The following is a 17,082-nucleotide window of genomic DNA, read 5'->3' as shown; positions in this document are numbered from 1 at the left end:
AGGCTGGGACAGTCTTAGCAACAAAATAAAGAAGTTTTGGATTAAAACCCAAAGAAGTTGTGCTGTGTGTGTGTGTGTGTGTGTGTGTATGCATATTATATATGTATATGTATGTATACATATATGTAAATATATAATGAAATATTACTCAGCCATTAAAAAGAATGAAATAATAACATTTGTAGCAACATAGATGGACCTCAAGATTGTCATACTGAGTGAAGTAAATCAGAGAAAGAGAAATATCATATGATATCTATTATATATGGAATCTAAAAAAGAAATGATCCAAAATGAACTTACTTACAAATCAGAAACAGACTTAGGACGAACTTAACAGTTGCCAGAGGAATGATGGGGAGAAGGGCTAGTTAGGGAGTTTAGAATGGACATGCACACACTGCTATACTTAAAATGGATAACCATCAAGGAGGTACTGTATAGCACATGGAACTCTGCCCAATGTTACATGGCAATCCGGATGGGAGGGGAGTTTGGGGGAGAATGGATACGCATATATGAAGGGCGAGTGCCTTTGCTGTTCACCTGAAACCATCACATCATTAATCAGCTACACCCCAAAACAAAATAAAAACGCTTTAAAAAACTCAAAGTATAAAATACATAAGTATTCATGAATTCATACTAACATATAAATGATTGAAAAAAATAAGTAGGCGAGAAGAGACAAATCTCCCATGCAGAAAAATTCTAAATAGTTTATGTAGGTTCTCCGCTCTCATAGTGATGGAGCCAAACTCCCAACTCCTTAAATGTGGACTTCACACAGTGACTTCCCTTCGAAGAACACAGAATACAAAGGGAGGAGATAAGAGTGAATTCACAGTGGGGAAATATGACAAACGCTACGTTAGCCAGGTGATCAAGATCAACAGCAAGACTGACAGGCCGTGTTGGTCGTGTGTGCTTCTGATATGATGTGACGAAAATGTCATTTCACCTCTGTGCCTATTCCCCAAAAAAAAATACTTGACTCCAATATAATTATGAGAAAAATATCAGACGACTCCCAGAGGAACACCCTACAAAATACCTGACCAGTACTCCTCAGAACTGTCAAGGTCATCAGAAAGTTACAAAAATCATCTAAGAAATAGTCACAGCCCAGAGTAGTTTAGGTAGACATGAAGACTAAATTTACTGTGATAGCCTAGAAAGGATTCTGAAATAAAAAAGGGACATGAGGTAAATTAAGGAGATAAAATATGGGCTTCCATTAATAACAATATATTGATACTGATTCATTTCTTGCAACAAATTTACCATACCAATGTAAAGGGTTAATAATAAGGGAAATTGGCTGCAAGATATGTGGGAACTCTTTGCACTTTCTTTGCGATTTTTTTCTGTAAATCTAAAACTTCTAAAAGTTTATTTTTTTAAGTTAAAGGTCAGAGCTTCCCTGGTAGCTCACTGGCAAAGAATCCACCTGCCAATAGGAGAGACAGATTCGATCCCTGATCCAGGAGGAGCCCACATGCCACGGAGCAACTAAGCCTGTGCACCACAACTCTTAAGCCTGTACCCTGGAGTCCAGGAGCCACTCTACCGAAGCCCAAGCGCCATAGAGCCCATGCTTCCCAACCAGAGAAGCCACAGCAATGAGAAGCCCACGCACCACAACTACAGAGCAGCCCCTGCTTGCAGCCAACTAGAGAGATACCACCCAGAAACAATGACCCAGCACAGCCAGAAATAAAGTTTTAAGTTAAAAGTCAATGAAACATTAAGTAACTGAGGCCATTTTCATCTATACGTTTTAGTTTTAGCCACTAATGATTATATCCCTGGAGAATCCCATGGACAGAGGAGCAGGACTACAGTCCACAGGGTCGCTAAGAGTCAGATACTACTAAGCAGCTGAGCACACAGGCACAATAAAAGATGAGGATGGAAGAAAAATATTTCCCAAGAGAATTACTAAATAAGACTTACGGCATAAGGTGCCGCCTCATTATCAAATACTGTCATCTCATCACTGAATTTTCTGCTACCGTATCGTGAAGTAGAGACTGTCAAAAAGTTTCCCTCGTGGCTCAGGGAATGCAGGAGACCTGGGTTTGATTCCTGGGTCAGGAAGATTCCCTGGAGAAGGGAATGGCTACACATTCCAGTATTCTTGCCTGGAGAATTCCATGAACAGAGGAGCCTGACAGGCTGTGGTCCATGGGGTCACAAAGAGTCAAACACGACTGAGAGACTAACACTTTCACTGCCTGAAAAATAGTGATCTGATTCAAATCATCAGGAGCCAACTGTGCATATAGAAAGACAGTATGACCACAAAGCTTAACTCCTTCAGGAACCACTCATTTGTGTGTTGCCCCCCACACGCACATAGCACACCCTTGAATCACCTATACAAGTGGTTATTTTTATCCTCTATATTGTTCTGTATGTTTGAAATATTCTATAATAGTGTTAAGGTAATGTTTTCATATTAATAATTTTTTCCTATTGAGCTTTCAGACTTAATAATTTCAGACTTGACAGTTACAAAATAATACAAGAATTCCTGTACCCCATTCACCCCACTTCCCCAAATGTTGACATTTTACATAGCCACAGTACAGTAATCAAAACCAAGAAACTAACTTGAAGCAAAAGTGAAAGTGTTAGTCACTTAATCATGTCTGACTCTTTGTGACCCCATGGACTGTAACCAGCCAGGCTTCTCCCTCCATGGAATTCTCCAGGCAAGAATACTGGAGTGGGTTGCCATTTCTTTCTCCAGAGGATCTTCCCAATCCAGGGACCAAACCCAGGTCTTCCGCATTACAGTCAGATTCTTTGCTGTCTGAGCCACCATTATTAACTAATCTACAAACTATATTCAAATGTCACCAGTTGTCCCACTGATATCCTTTTTCTGTTCCAGAATCACAGTCCAAGATCCTACATTGCATTTAGTTGCCATGTCTCTGATGCGAGGCAGTTCCTTAGTCTTTCTCTGCTTTTCATGCTCTTAACACTTTTGCAGGGTCAAAGGAAAACAGTTAAACCCATCAAATTTATGACTCTCTCCCCAAAAGAATTTTATTAAAGGAAGCTCTCCAGATAGTTGCCAGCACATCAGGGAAGAGCCTTGAAATAGGCTCTAATCCCAGATGACTCTGTAACCTCAAGCAAGTCCACAGAAGGGGCAGGAGGAGGATAGGAGAGTGGTTGAGCAGGGGCAGGCCATACCCCCGTAGGATTACTGAGTTTTTGGACCTACAGTTTTATAAACATCTATTGCAGTGCCAAAGTTCTTTGATGCCCAGAGACCTCTCCTCACTGGCAGGAACTTCTGAGATAGGGGAGCCCATTGTCAATGAGAGTACGTGCCCAAGTCCACTCACCAGGGCTTGGCGAAGCGAAGAATTCAACTCAAGACTGTCTGAAAAAAGCCCAGGCTGTCAGTACTACATATCCTGAAGCTGACTGAGGGTCACACTCTCCAGCCTTCTCAGAGCTTAACATCAAGGATCAGAATGTGAAGGCCAAGAGAGAGGTTCCTTTTTTCTATTCTTTCTCTTGCTGCTTTGAAGTAGCCTCGTGCCCTCCCATGCTCCCAGACTCTGAAATCAGCTTCCTCCAGACCCACAGCAGAAGAGATACGTGGTGTTACACCTCCATCTAGTGGTCAAAGCAGTAAAGTATAACACCACCGTCCCTGCCGCGCCTGTCACACTTCCCGACGGTTTAACAAGTCGTTTAGCAGAGGTTGACAACCTTGAAGAAGCAACTCGCCAAGATTCAATTAATAGCACTGAAGAATTGATGCTTTTGAACTGTGGTGTTGGAGAAGACTCTTGAGAATCCCTTGGACTGCAAGGAGATCCACCAGTCCATTCTAAAGGAGCTCAGTCCTGAGTGTTCTTTGAAAGGACTGATACTAAAGCTGAAACTCCAGTACTTTGGCCACCTCATGCGAAGAGTTGACTGATTGGAAAAGACTCTGATGCTGGGAGGGATTGGGGGCAGGAGGAGAAGGGGACGACAGAGGATGAGATGGCTGGATGGCATCACTGACTCGATGGACCTGAGTCTGAGTGAACTCCGGGAGTTGGTGATGGACAGGGAGACCTGGCGTGCTGCGATTCATGGGGTCGCAAAGAGTCGGACATGACTGAGCGACTGTACTGAACTGAACTGAACTGTGACTTCTTGCCTAGAGAATACCATGAACAGGGAAGCCTGGAGAGCTACAGTACATACGGTTGCAAGCAGTCAGACACGACTGAAGCAACTTAACAAGCATACATGTGCTCTAACTTCATAGTGTTAGAAGCCACATAAACAAGCGAATGTGGTTTCTTTGAAAGAGGCGATGGAGACAAATGGACCAAGATAGAATCCCTTCCCTGCTCTTACTTAAAGTGACTTTGTTAAGTCTCTGAAATGTCTCTGAACATTAGTTTTCTCATATTAAAATGGGGGCTCATAATATCTACATGTAAGGTAGTTATACCTTGATGAGTCCTGGGTTCACAGTAAATCCCGGATAAACATGTGTTCCTTCTCACACTCCTCTCTATCTCCTTGTGCACAATTTCCATGACAACCTGGAATCATCAAAATGAAAGGGATAACTCATGAGAAGTTCAATGTTTTTCCAAAACGTTGGACAGACTGTAAATTTCAGAGTCCATATTGCATAGAATTTAGGCCAGGGACTCTGGCACTGGGGCTGCCTTGTTTTGAATACCAACTCTGCCAGTTGCTTGGTTTTCCATCTGTAAAATAGAAATATTAATAAAGATACCCACCCCCTAGGATTCTTGTGAGGATTAAATCAGTTAATATCTGCAAAGCACTTAGAACAATACACATTTGATGTGTGGATCTATTATCAGTAACATTTCATAATGATGTGTACATGTGTGTGGGTAGTCTCTTCAATTGAGACCGACTCTTTGCGACCCTATGGACTGTAGCCCACCAGGCTCCTCTGTGCATGGGATTCTCCAGGCAAAGATACTGGAGTGGGTTGCCCGTGCCCTCCTCCAGGAGATCTTCCCAACCCAGGAATCAAACCAGCGTCTCTGATACCTCCTGCCTTGGCAGGCGCGTTCTTTACCACTAGCGCCACCTGCTGATCACAAAAAGCAGGGGTGAGGCTGGATAGGCTCCAAGCCAGTTTATTTGATTTGTAAAAGAAAATGTTTTCCTTTCTGGCTTACTTCACTCTGTATAATAGGCTCCAGTTTAATCCACCTCATTAGAACTGATTCAAATGTATTCTTTTTAATGGCTGAGTGATATTCCATCATGTATACGTACCACAGCTTTCTTATCCATTCGTCTGCTGATGGACATCTAGGTTGCTTCCATGTCCTGGCTATTATAAACAGTGCTGCGATGAACATTGGGGTACACGTGTCTCTTTCAATTCTGGTTTCCTCAGTGTGTATGCCCAGCAGTGGGATTGCTGGGTCATATGGCAGTTCTATTTCCAGTTTTTTAAGGAATCTCCACACTGTTCTCCATAGTGGCTGAACTACTTTGCATTCCCACCAACCGTGTAAGAGGGTTCCCTTTTCTCCACACCCTCTCCAGCATTTATTATTTGTAGACTTTTGGATAGCAGCCATTCTGACTGGTGTGAAATGGTACCTCATTGTGGTTTTGATTTGCATTTCTCTGATAATGAGTGATGTTGAGCATCTTTTCATGTGTTTGTTAGCCATCTGTATGTCTTCTTTGGAGAAATGTCTGTTTAGTTCTTTGGCCCACTTTTTGATTGGGTTTTTTATTTTTCTGGGATTGAGCTGCAGGAGTTGCTTATATATTTTTTAGATTAATTCTTTGTCCGTTGCTTCACTTGCTATTATTTTCTCCCATTCTGAAGGCTGTCTTTTCACCTTGCTTATAGTTTCCTTTGTTGTGCAGAAGCTTTTAATTTTAATTAGGTCCCATTTGTTTATTTTTGCTTATATCTCCAATATTCCGGGAGGTGGGTCATAGAGGATCCTGCTGTGGTTTATGTCAGAGAGAGTTTTGCCTATGTTTTCCTCTAGGAGTTTAATAGTTTCTGGTCTTATGTTTAGATCTTTAATCCATTTTGAGTTTATTTTTGTGTATGGTGTTAGAAAGTGTTCTAGTTTCATTCTTTCACAAGTGGTTGACCAGTCTTTCCAGCACCACTTGTTAAAAAGATTGTCTTATCTCCATTGTATATTCTTGCCTCCTTTGTCAAAGATAAGGTGATCCTATTATACAGAGTGAAGTAAGCCAGAAAGAAAAACACAATACAGTATACTAACGCATATATATGGAATTTAGAAAGAAGGTAACGATGGCCCTATATGCGAGACAGCAAAAGAGACACAGATGTATTTAACAGTTTTCGGACTCTGTGGGAGAGGGAGAGGGTGGGATGATTTGGGAGAATGGCATTGAAACATGTACAATATCATATGTGAAATGAATCGCCAGTCCAGGTTTGATGCAGGATACAGGGTGCTCAGGGCTGGTGCACTGGGATGACCCAGAGGGATGGGATGGGGAGGGAGGTGGGAGGGGGGTTCAGGATGGGGAACATGTGTACACCCATGGTGGATTCAAGTCAATGTATGGCAAAACCAATACAATATTGTAAAGTAAAAACAATTAATTAATTAATTAAAAAATAAAATAAACTGCTCAACCTGAAAAAAAAATGCACCAAGATGCACCACAACTGAAAAATATCTATTTATGGAGAAAACTATTAATTTGTGGTAAAACCATCCTTCTAAAACACCATTTTGTCTTACTGGTTTACTTTCACAGCTTGAACACTCTAATACTTGGTATATAATGAGATATTAAATAAATATTGCTGATAAAAAAAAGAAAATGTTACACGTTCCACATTTCTCATCCTTTTGAATGTTACTACTCTATCTCTTGTGTTTTCCGCAAAACACACAGACACACATATTCTATCTTCAGATACTTATAATTTGATGCCTCTTGACTAAGCTAGCTTCCTGGTCCATCACTGCTGCTGCTGCTGCTGCTAAGTCACTTCAGTCGTGTCCGACTCTTCGCGACCCCATGGACTGCAGCCCACCAGGCTCCTCCGCCCATGGGATTTTCCAGGCAAGAGTACTGGGGTGGGGTGCCATCGCCTTCACTAAGCGAGTGCAAAGCCTTTCTGAGTGGCAAAATGCCCGAGTGACTGCATACCTTCTTACTCTATCAATGCTTCTTACCCTTGAGTCTGCTTTGGATACCAAGCACACCCGTTTTCTGTTGGTTAATACTTGCATGAGAAGTCTTTTTCCATCTTTTTACTTTCAACCTTACTTTCAGCTATCCTTACATTGTACTTAAGGCATGTTGTTTTCAAGTCTTGTAGAATTGGGTTTTGTTCTCCTTGTAGTTGATTTCTAATCTCATCATAAAAAAAATTCAGAGTAATGATAGTAAAGATGATCCAATACAGATCAAGAAGATACAAGAAACACTAAACACACCAATATTTGCATTATAGGGGTCCAAAAAGGAGAAAAGAGAGGAAAAGGACCTGAGAAAATATTTAAAGATACAATGGGTGAAAATCTCGCTAAGGTGGGACGTGGAACGGTCACCCTAGTCCAGAAAGTGCAGAATCGCAGGCAAGACAAACCCAAGGAGGAACACGCTGACACACATGGTGCTCGCCGGCTTCTCTCATTGCTCAGGAAAGAATCCGACTGCAGTGCAGGAGACCCGGGCTCGATTCCTGGGTCAGGAAGATGCCCTGGAGAAGAAAATGGCAACCCACTCCAGTATTCTTTCCTGGAGAATTCCATGGACAGAGGAGCCCACCCGGCCACAGTCCATGGACCGAGTCAGACACGACTTAGCGACTAAACCACCACAAAGACAAAAAATATTAAAATCAACAAGAGAGAAGCGACAAATAACATACAAAGGAATCCCCAGGTTTTGTCTTTAAGTTGTAATATTTAGTCCATTTATGCTCGATGTATTGCTACATTTGGATTTAAATCTACCTTCCTGGTTTTCTGTTTTCTGTTTGCTCCCAACTACTTTTTTTTTCTCCATTCTTGCCTTCATTTGAATTTAAATTTCATATTCCTTTTCTATCGTCCTGTTAGTTTTACATTTTTATTGGTTTTAAAAAGTATCATAGAAATTAAAGCACACACCCTGATTTATTCATTTCTCATATAAATTAGTGTCTTGATCATTTCCAAGACAATTCAAGGACGTCAGGATACTCAATCCTATTTACCTCCCATCAGAGTTATATGCTATTTTTGTCATGTATTTTAATTCTCTATACATGTAAGACCCCATAAAGCATAAATTGATTATTTTATGGCAATATCCTTTTAGATTTATGCACGGATTTACCTTTCCAATGCTTTTCTGTTTTTTTCTGCACCTCCAAACTGTGATATGTGATAATTTCCCTTCTGCCCCAAAACCCATTAGTATTTTCCTTTAGTACTTTCCAATGGTGCCAAATTCTGTTTTCATTTGCCTGAAAATGTCTTTCAAAGGATATTTTTGCTGCAAGTTATCTTCCATATTGGCTGTTATTTTCTATAAGCTCTTTGAAAATATCACTTACTAGGCATACTTACTGTTGCTCCTTTGAAAATAAGCTACATTTTCCTCTGGCTACTTTTAAAGTTTGTTTCTCAGCAGTTTTACTCTGTAGTAATTTGTCATGATTTTCTTTGTATTTATTCTGCTTGGAAGCCAATAATATTTCTACTATCTGTGGCTCAGTGTCTTTCATCAATTTTGAAAAATTCTTAGCCATTATCTCTTCAAGTGTTGTCTGCCCTATTCTCCTACAGCATCATTCTGAATAAATTTTTTACCTTTTGGTTCACTAATTCTCTCTTAAACTGTGACTATCAAAGCCATCTACTGATTTAACTTCAGTCATATTATTTTTAAGTTCTAGAAATTTTATTTTTATATAATTTCCAGTTGTCTTCTGAAGTTTCTCCATCTTGTCATGTAAATCCTTTAACATTTTGATCACAGTTATTATAAGGTCTCTAGCAGATAATGCTAAATGTATTAATTTTCTGAGGTTTATCTGTTTCATTTTCTTTTTGGTCAAATCTTAATGTGTTTGTATTGCTAGTTATTGTTTTATTGGGATTAACAGACTTTGAACAATTATAGAGACAATTTGAGAAACTGCATGATGTTACCTTTCTTCAGAGGGGTTTACTTTTGCTTCTGACTGTCCACTAGGGTTGGGGCCAGTTGCCTCATTCAGTTAGGGACTGAGACCACTTGAGGCTGGGCTTCGATCCTTGTGCGTATAGAATCAATTTCCAGTTCTCCTTCACTCAAGGGGTAGGCCTTTGGGGATCCAATAAAAAAAAGCCCAGGATGTTTAAAGGACATTTCTTCTTGGTGCAGTCAGAACTCTAATTTTTGTTTCCTATAAGTCTACCAAAAATTTTGCTGTTTCTCTCACTTGTTCTTGAATTACAAGGTGCTTCTAAGAGTAAAACGTGGCACCAAACATAGGTCTCATCTGTGTGGAGTACTGGCCCCTGCTTTCTTGATAGCTCTCTGATGCTTTAATATATCCTAACTTTTCTAGTTTTCTCAGCAGAGGGGTTGGGGTAAAACAAGCTAATCACCCATTACTGGAAGCTGAAGTCTCTACGTGCTTTATTTGAAAAATTACTTTTAGAAAATTCAAGTTCTGAAGTAAAATAGACTTCATTCTGTTACTTACTAGCTATATGACTTGAAGTGAGCTATTTAATGAGTCTTCGTTACCTTATCTGAAAAATGGAACTAACAATAGCACTTATCTTGAGTTGCTTTTTCAATTCAGGTATAGTATTTAGCACAAAGCCAGAAATATAACAAATGTTCAGATGTTAGTAATAACAATTTTTAAAACATTATAATGGTTTCTATTATATAAATTAACACACAATGACAGCCTTTCTCCATGCACCCTCTGTGAGGAATGGTAAATGGTAAAGATGCTATATAGATCTTAATTTTTCCAACTTTCCTATGGCTTGGGAATAGCTGGGCAAAATGGACCACACCATTTCACTGCACCACATGAAATAGTTTATGTAGCCATCAATATTTTCACTTTGGAAAAGAGAGCAATTGGAGTAAAAGAGCTAGAATGTAGCAGCAGGATCAAAGTTAGCTTTGGCAAGAAGGCTCTTGAAACTAGCACCCTATACTGGGGCCTCCAGGGCTTATCCCCCAAGTGTGATGTGAGACAGTAACCACTGAGATGTGCTCTGGAAGGAGTCAGATCTACTGTCCTCCCTATTTGGGCTGAGGCCCCATGATGCTGGGAAAAGCCTTCCACTTACTAAGACTCTTGGACAGTCGAGAAGCTCCAAGTGCTTTTGGAATAGGAAACCTAATTATTCTTAGCTCTTTTTATAAGAAAAACTTTTATTTCAAAGATGCCATGTATTTTAATTTAAAAAGGCTCGCATTGTTCCCCAACACTTTTATTCAAGAAGTATCATTATTCTTGTTTTTACATCTTATTTAAATGTTCTTAAATGCTACTCTGTATTACACACTTAAACATCTGTTGACAGTAGACTTCATGGTAAACATTCTTATCATAATTTTTCAAATTAAAAAAAATTTTTTTAATGTTTAAATATTAAAACAACCAAAATATCATTTATTTATGTGTAAGATATAAGTGAAGTAAAAGTCAGTCATGTCCGACTCTGCGACCCCACGGACTGTAGCCCACCAGGTTCCTCTGTCCATGGAATTCTCCAGGCAAGAACACTGGATTGGGTTGCCATTCCCTTTTCCAGGCGATCTTCCCAACCCAGGAATCGAACCCAGGTCTTTTGTATTGCAGGGGACTCTTTACCATCTGAGTCACCAGGGAAGCCCAAGAATACTGGAGTGGGTAGCCTATCCCTTATGCAGGGGATCTTCCTGACCCAGGAATTGAATTGCAGGCAGCTTCTTTACCAGCTGAGTTTCCCGGGAAGCCCTTGTAAGATATAAATACAATATATATGCTTTATACCCACTATGCAGCCAGTTTCCCAGGTTGCAGTGAGTGTGTGATGCCATGTTGAGGGGTGAGTCAGCTAGCCACATCAGGACTCTCAGGAAAGATCAGTAGTTGGGAATACCACATTCCATCCATCAACATAATTCCAGATACAACGGGCCTCAGGGTCTAATATACACCAGACGTACAGAGAGCAGACATACAGAGCAGCACACCTTAGTCTCTTCTCAGTGAAGCAAAAAACGCCACGGGGTCTACACTAATGAGGCTCCAAATTTGGCCTTGCCTCCCCTACTTTGAAAAGCCAAATTTCAATAGGGATGATGCAGCCAGAGGAACTCGTTAGAATGATGATAGATGGTAACATCAAACTATGGTGAAAATATTTCCAATTCTTCAGCCCTCAGGATCACTCTTTCCTTTTACCAAGCTATTAAAAACCAACGCTTTCACCCATACTGCTTGACCTGGTGCCTCAAATGGAGAAGAATCTGAGGAGACCCAGAATCTCCTCAGATGGTAAAGAATGAGGGAGACCCAGTTTTGATCCCTGGGTCAGGAAGATCCCCTGGAAAAGGGAATGGCTACCCACTCCAGTATTCCTACCTGGGAAACCCCATGGACAGAGGAGCCTGGCGGGCTAGAGTCCATGGGGTCGCGAAGAGTCAGACACGACTAAGCGACTAACACTAGACTAGATATAGAAAGTCTAGCCCTGGGAAGTATTTCAATCCCATCCTGACTGTTGCTAGTCACCACTTAGCCTAGAGACCAGTATCTGGGCTTCTGTGTGGCTCTTTTTCCATCTGGAAACCGTCTCCATGCTACAACTGCCTTCTAAGCACCATCTGGCCCCAGCATGGACAGAGCTCCTCCCTTAATCATCCAAAACATAGCTGACACTGGGCTGTAGTTTCTGACAAAGACTTACTGGAAGTAAGACTAATATGAGGGAATTAACAATGCAGGGAAAATAATTAACATAGAGTAGTATAATACATTTCACTTTTATTAGAATGCTTAGCTACAGCCTTTCACAGGGGGTCAACGAACAGAATCCTTCTCCTTAGGGCCCAACCTGCAGTTAGGATGCAGAGACCTGCTCATTTCCTTCAGATAGGTGTCCCCCACAATAATGCTCCCCTCTATGAATTCTGTGGCTCCAGTTCTCCCCTGTCCAACTCCTAACTGAAAAGACGAGATTGAGACTGCTCAATCTCATAATTACATCTGCTTTCATACCCTACCCATTGACTCTATTTTTAGGATCTGACCTATGGAACATTTCTTTCAGCTCTGACAGTTTATTTATTTAGTTCCCAGGTTAAAATCCACATGCTCCCTCTGGATGCAATGATTGTACAGCCTTGAAACAAGCCATCCCTAATCATGAACCCAAATGGTGTACAAATGTACCATAGTTCACCCTGGTGAACAGCCATCATATACTACTGTAACAGTACTACATATACGTTTATAATACATTTCACATAAGATAAAGTTCTTCCATAGTAAGTTCTACTATCTGCATTTATTCCATTTTAGTTAGCTACCCTATAAGAGACTTACTCCTTTCTTAAGAAAAATCAAATTGACTTTCACAGGGATTTTTAAATAAAGAGGTGGCGACTGCAGCCATGAAATTAAAAGACGCTTACTCCTTGGAAGGAAAGTTATGACCAACCTAGACAGCATATTCAAAAGCAGAGACATTACTTTGCCAACAAAGGTCCGTTTAGTCAAGGCTATGGTTTTTCCTGTGGTCATGTATGGATGTGAGAGTTGGACTGTGAAGCAGGCTGAGCACCGAAGATTGGTGCTTTTGAACTGTGGTGTTGGAGAAGACTCTTGAGAGTCCCTTGGACTACAAGGAGATCCAACCAGTCCATTCTGAAGGAGATCAGCCCTGGGATTTCTTTGGAGGGAATGATACTGAAGCTGAAACTCCAGTACTTTGGCCACCTCATGCGAAGAGTTGACTCACTGGAAAAGACTCTGATGCTGGGAGGGATTGGGGGCAGGAGGAGAAGGGGATGACAGAGGATGAGATGGCTGGATGGCATCACTGACTCGATGGACGTGAGTCTGGGTGAACTCCAGGAGTTGGTGATGGACAGAGAGGCCTGGCGTGCTGCGATTCATGGGGTTGCGAAGAGTCGGACATGACTGAGTGACTGAACTGACTGAACTGAAAGAGGTTTTAGACTCTCTGAGAACTAGAAGATATCCATCTGGAATAAAAAGAGGTGAAAATGACCTTGAAGACTTCAGCAACCCCAGAACTACTGAAATTTACATAGATTTTTGTATAGAGACAGTATAATATGGAAGAGTTTAAATAAATATACCACAAGACAGTTTTACCATAATTGACCTTTTATTTTAAAAAAATTACAGGGAGTGATTTCCAGAATCTTATTTTATAAAAGTACTGCCTATATCAAACATTTTATATCACTATTAATTCCATTGAAGAGCTGCCTTTTTTTTAAAGGTACTAATTCCAATTGATGGGATACATGCCCTTAAAATAGAAAGTTTCCATTTATTCAAATGTCAAAATGAATATTATTGAGAAGTTTATTGCTTTATGGCTGGGTAAGATGCTACTAGCACATTTTAGGTAATTAATATTCTTCATTAAAAACTATGAGGTCATTCTGTTTAAAACTTTTAGGACAAGTCACAGAAAATAGATATATTTATTCAAATTATACATTGAAGGGCTGGGCTATAAGCTATAGACATTTATATGTGAAGCAGCTCTTTAAAGAAATAAGACACACAAGTCTGTCTTGATATAATATACATAATTGAAATTAACAAAACCTGGAAGACCAATATTGTTATGCTATGTTCTGTTAGAATCTTAAAAAAAAAAAAATCACATATTTAGTAGTCTATTTGTGCTTAAAATATTCATATGCATGAGAAGTTTAAAGAAAAAACACCTCTGTACATGATGATGAAAAGAAAGTAATAAATTTTTTGAAATTGCACTGTTATTTAAAACACTTTCCTAAATTCAGACCCTCCTTTGCAGCTGGCACAGTTTTTCAAGTCTAATTGGCAACCTGGGGAGGCCCCTCTGGTATAAGTGAAGTAAAGAATGTGGTGATAAAAGACCAGGCTGACGCCATTAATCCAGGCCTTTGAATCGCACTGGCATCTTCACCTGCATCTTCTCCACTCTCATCTTCAAGCCCATCATCCATAAGACGCTCCTTTCAAACAAAACAAGAAACATATTCCTAAGTGATCTTAATAGCTACCATGAACTCATTACAGAAAAGGAGAGAGTTAAATTCTTCCCAAAGAAGGAATATGAGTATATAATAAGGAAGTAGAACTATCTGGTCATTAGAGATCTTCCTCAAGTCCAAAACTGATAAACTCCTCCTTGTTCAAGTTCAAAGGAATAACTGCCAGTTTAATGCAATAATTTCTCACTGTGAGCATAACTTTCTTTCTAGGCTATTTTCAGGAAGAATGATGTTAGTTCTTTCCACTTAATTCTAATATATGACTGACTCAGTATTATAGGTTCTCTGGGATTAAACCACACATTAACATGTTAACTTTTCTTCAATACTATGAAATACCCAGGATTCTTTTATTATATTGGTCTCATACAGTGCTGAAGAAACACCTATATTTAAGTATATGAAAACTTCATAAGCATACCATTTCTTCAAGTTCTAGATTGTTTGCATTCTGTACATCATTGTTAACTTCAGCATTATTGTTGGGAGCCTGGTGCTGAACTCCTTCTTGCCTAAAAGGAAACCATCCAGCTTGGTGTCTGCTCAGTAAAATAAACAGAAAAGAAAATAAGTCACAACTGTTTTTACTCGTAACACTATGAAATATTAGTGTCCTATAACAGCAAAATGATTAGAACATTTTCATTCATGGGTTGAACTATGATAAATGAAAAAACCAAATTTCCTTCTTCAGGTCAAGAACTACCCCTCTCAAAGCAATGACAGGAAAACAGGAATCAATTTAAAGTCTATCCTGAGCTAGTAAGACATATCAGGAGTCATAAAATCATTTTTTGATATTTTTCAAAATGAAATTCAACAAGGTATTTGTTTGCTTCTTAAGAAAAAAGGGGAGCAAGGGACAGTGAGTCTACTTATGAAAAAAAATCTGACCTATATCCAACAGACTTACTATTGATAACTATAATTAATTAAAAAGAAACTCCTCTCCAAGACTTCATCATATACTCAAGTTCTAAATGATTACTAGAGCATACCTAACTGAACTAACAATTTTTATAAGTAGTAAAGGGAAAAAATCTGCTTCTAGACAATTCTCATAAACATTCTTACAAAACATAACTTGCTTTGCTCTTGATGCTAGGTATCTGAAGCCCAACATTCATATTCCTTCACTCAACATTCACAACAGACCTCCACGTGCCAGATTCCATGCTTAACAATTTTAGAAAGTAATTATAATGAATGAACATCACTCACAAATAAACCAGTAGCATGGCTCCCATTACCATGATAAACCGACTAAAAGAAGAATAGAAGTATACAATGCTAAGGAGAATTGCAGCTCGTGAGAACGTGTACATCCAGTCTAGCCAGTCTCGATTGAAGTCTTCTTCATTCAGCACTGGACCTCCCTGTGCATTCATTTGAACATTTTCATTCATGGGTCGATTTTCTTGGGCCACTAGGTTTGGAGCTGGTGGGGGTTCTTCTCCAGGCACATGTGCCAAATTTAGAGGCTGTGTAGCAGCAGGCTGGGCTGGGTTAGCATTTGATGTGGCCTGAGCTGAAACTGCAGCTTGACTGAAATAGTCACCAAAATAAATATTAAAAAGAAAAAGAAAAACATTTATCATACTACATTATATTTTTCAGAACTTCCTGGGAAGCCATATGTATTTTTCATAAACCATACATGAAATATCACAACTCCTATACCACATTTCCTAGGTAAGTATAATTCCCAGTGCAAAAGTAGAGCCAACATGGATGGTAGGAGTTCAGGAAAGGATGTTCTCCCAGCCTGGTAGTCTAGGACAGCAAGGGGAGACGTGGAAGAGATTAAAAATGGCCATGTTATCACTCTTTCTTTCACTAAATTATAAGGCTGTGACCAAATCTTTCTCCAAAACTTTTCCCTAATTGCCTCTTTTGTTCTTCTACATAGGATAAATACTGATTGCCTGCCCCCCACACACTCACCACTTCTCCCTTCAGACCCATGTTTGAAAAGATTTGTCTAAATAAGTACATTAATCATTACCCTGTGTGTACACTCTCAGTAATAAATGATTTGTATTGGTATTTTCAAATATTAATTAGGTCCCAGATAACAATCCCTCAATCCCAATCCTGACTTTTGAGAACTCCACCTGGAGAACACTGGTGTAGATCCTTGTCAAGTTACAAAGATGTGTGGTCCTGAAGTTTGCTTATAATTTGACTGCTTAAGAGTCAGAATAAATTTTCCTGTAAAAGACTACCAGTAAAGTGATAATATACCTGAAATTTGCTTTGAATTATTCAGCAAAGAGGGGAAAGTTGTAGAATCAGACAGTCATGAATTGATAAATGTTTAAAAGCTGGGGGGTAAGAACAGAGGGGTTCATTTTATTTATTCTGTCTTATATATGTTGAATTTTCTCTACAAGAAAGTTTTAAAATCAAGATAGCAAAATGAAATAGAAGTTTTCCATGGTACAAAAGCTTATTTAAGCCAGTATGCTGATACACTGTATCTATAGTGAAAGTCACTCAGTCATGTCCCATGGACAATACAATCCATGGAATTCTCCAAGTCAGAATACTGGAGTGGGTAGCCGTTTCCTTCTCCAGGGGATATTCCCAACCCAGGGATTGAACCCAGGTCTCCCTCATTGCAGGCAGATTCTTTACCAGCTGAGCCACAAGGGAAGCCCCATATTCATTTCCAGAATACTTTCTACCTCATGGACATTCTGATTCATAAGTGAGTTATTTCATTAAAGGTGAAAACTTGAGTCTCTGAAGTCAAATGATGTACATAAGATTATATGATTCAGTACCTAACTACAATAAGCCCCACTTATCTTACACAGTTCCGGT

General features: G+C 39.6%; 1 protein-coding gene across 2 annotated transcripts in view; it reads right to left on the bottom strand.

Moving 5' to 3' along the window:
• Positions 1-13,351: 13,351 nt before the first annotated feature.
• Positions 13,352-17,082, bottom strand: part of HERPUD2 (HERPUD family member 2) — a 36,067-nt gene continuing 32,336 nt past the window's right edge. For both annotated transcript variants that reach the window (XM_061414154.1, XM_061414153.1), the window contains 3 exons: positions 15,478-15,801; positions 14,678-14,795; positions 13,352-14,217 (listed from right to left, as the gene is read on the bottom strand). In XM_061414154.1, coding sequence (XP_061270138.1) covers positions 14,056-14,217; positions 14,678-14,795; positions 15,478-15,801 — 604 coding nt within the window. In that variant the 3' untranslated portion in view covers positions 13,352-14,055. The remainder of the gene's footprint in view (positions 14,218-14,677; positions 14,796-15,477; positions 15,802-17,082) is intronic.

This window comes from Bos javanicus, chromosome 4 (genome assembly GCF_032452875.1).
Source record: "Bos javanicus breed banteng chromosome 4, ARS-OSU_banteng_1.0, whole genome shotgun sequence".
In the NCBI taxonomy this organism is placed as follows: domain Eukaryota; kingdom Metazoa; phylum Chordata; class Mammalia; order Artiodactyla; family Bovidae; genus Bos; species Bos javanicus.
Note: the sequence above shows the minus strand (reverse complement) of the source record. Positions and strands in the feature narration are given on the sequence as shown.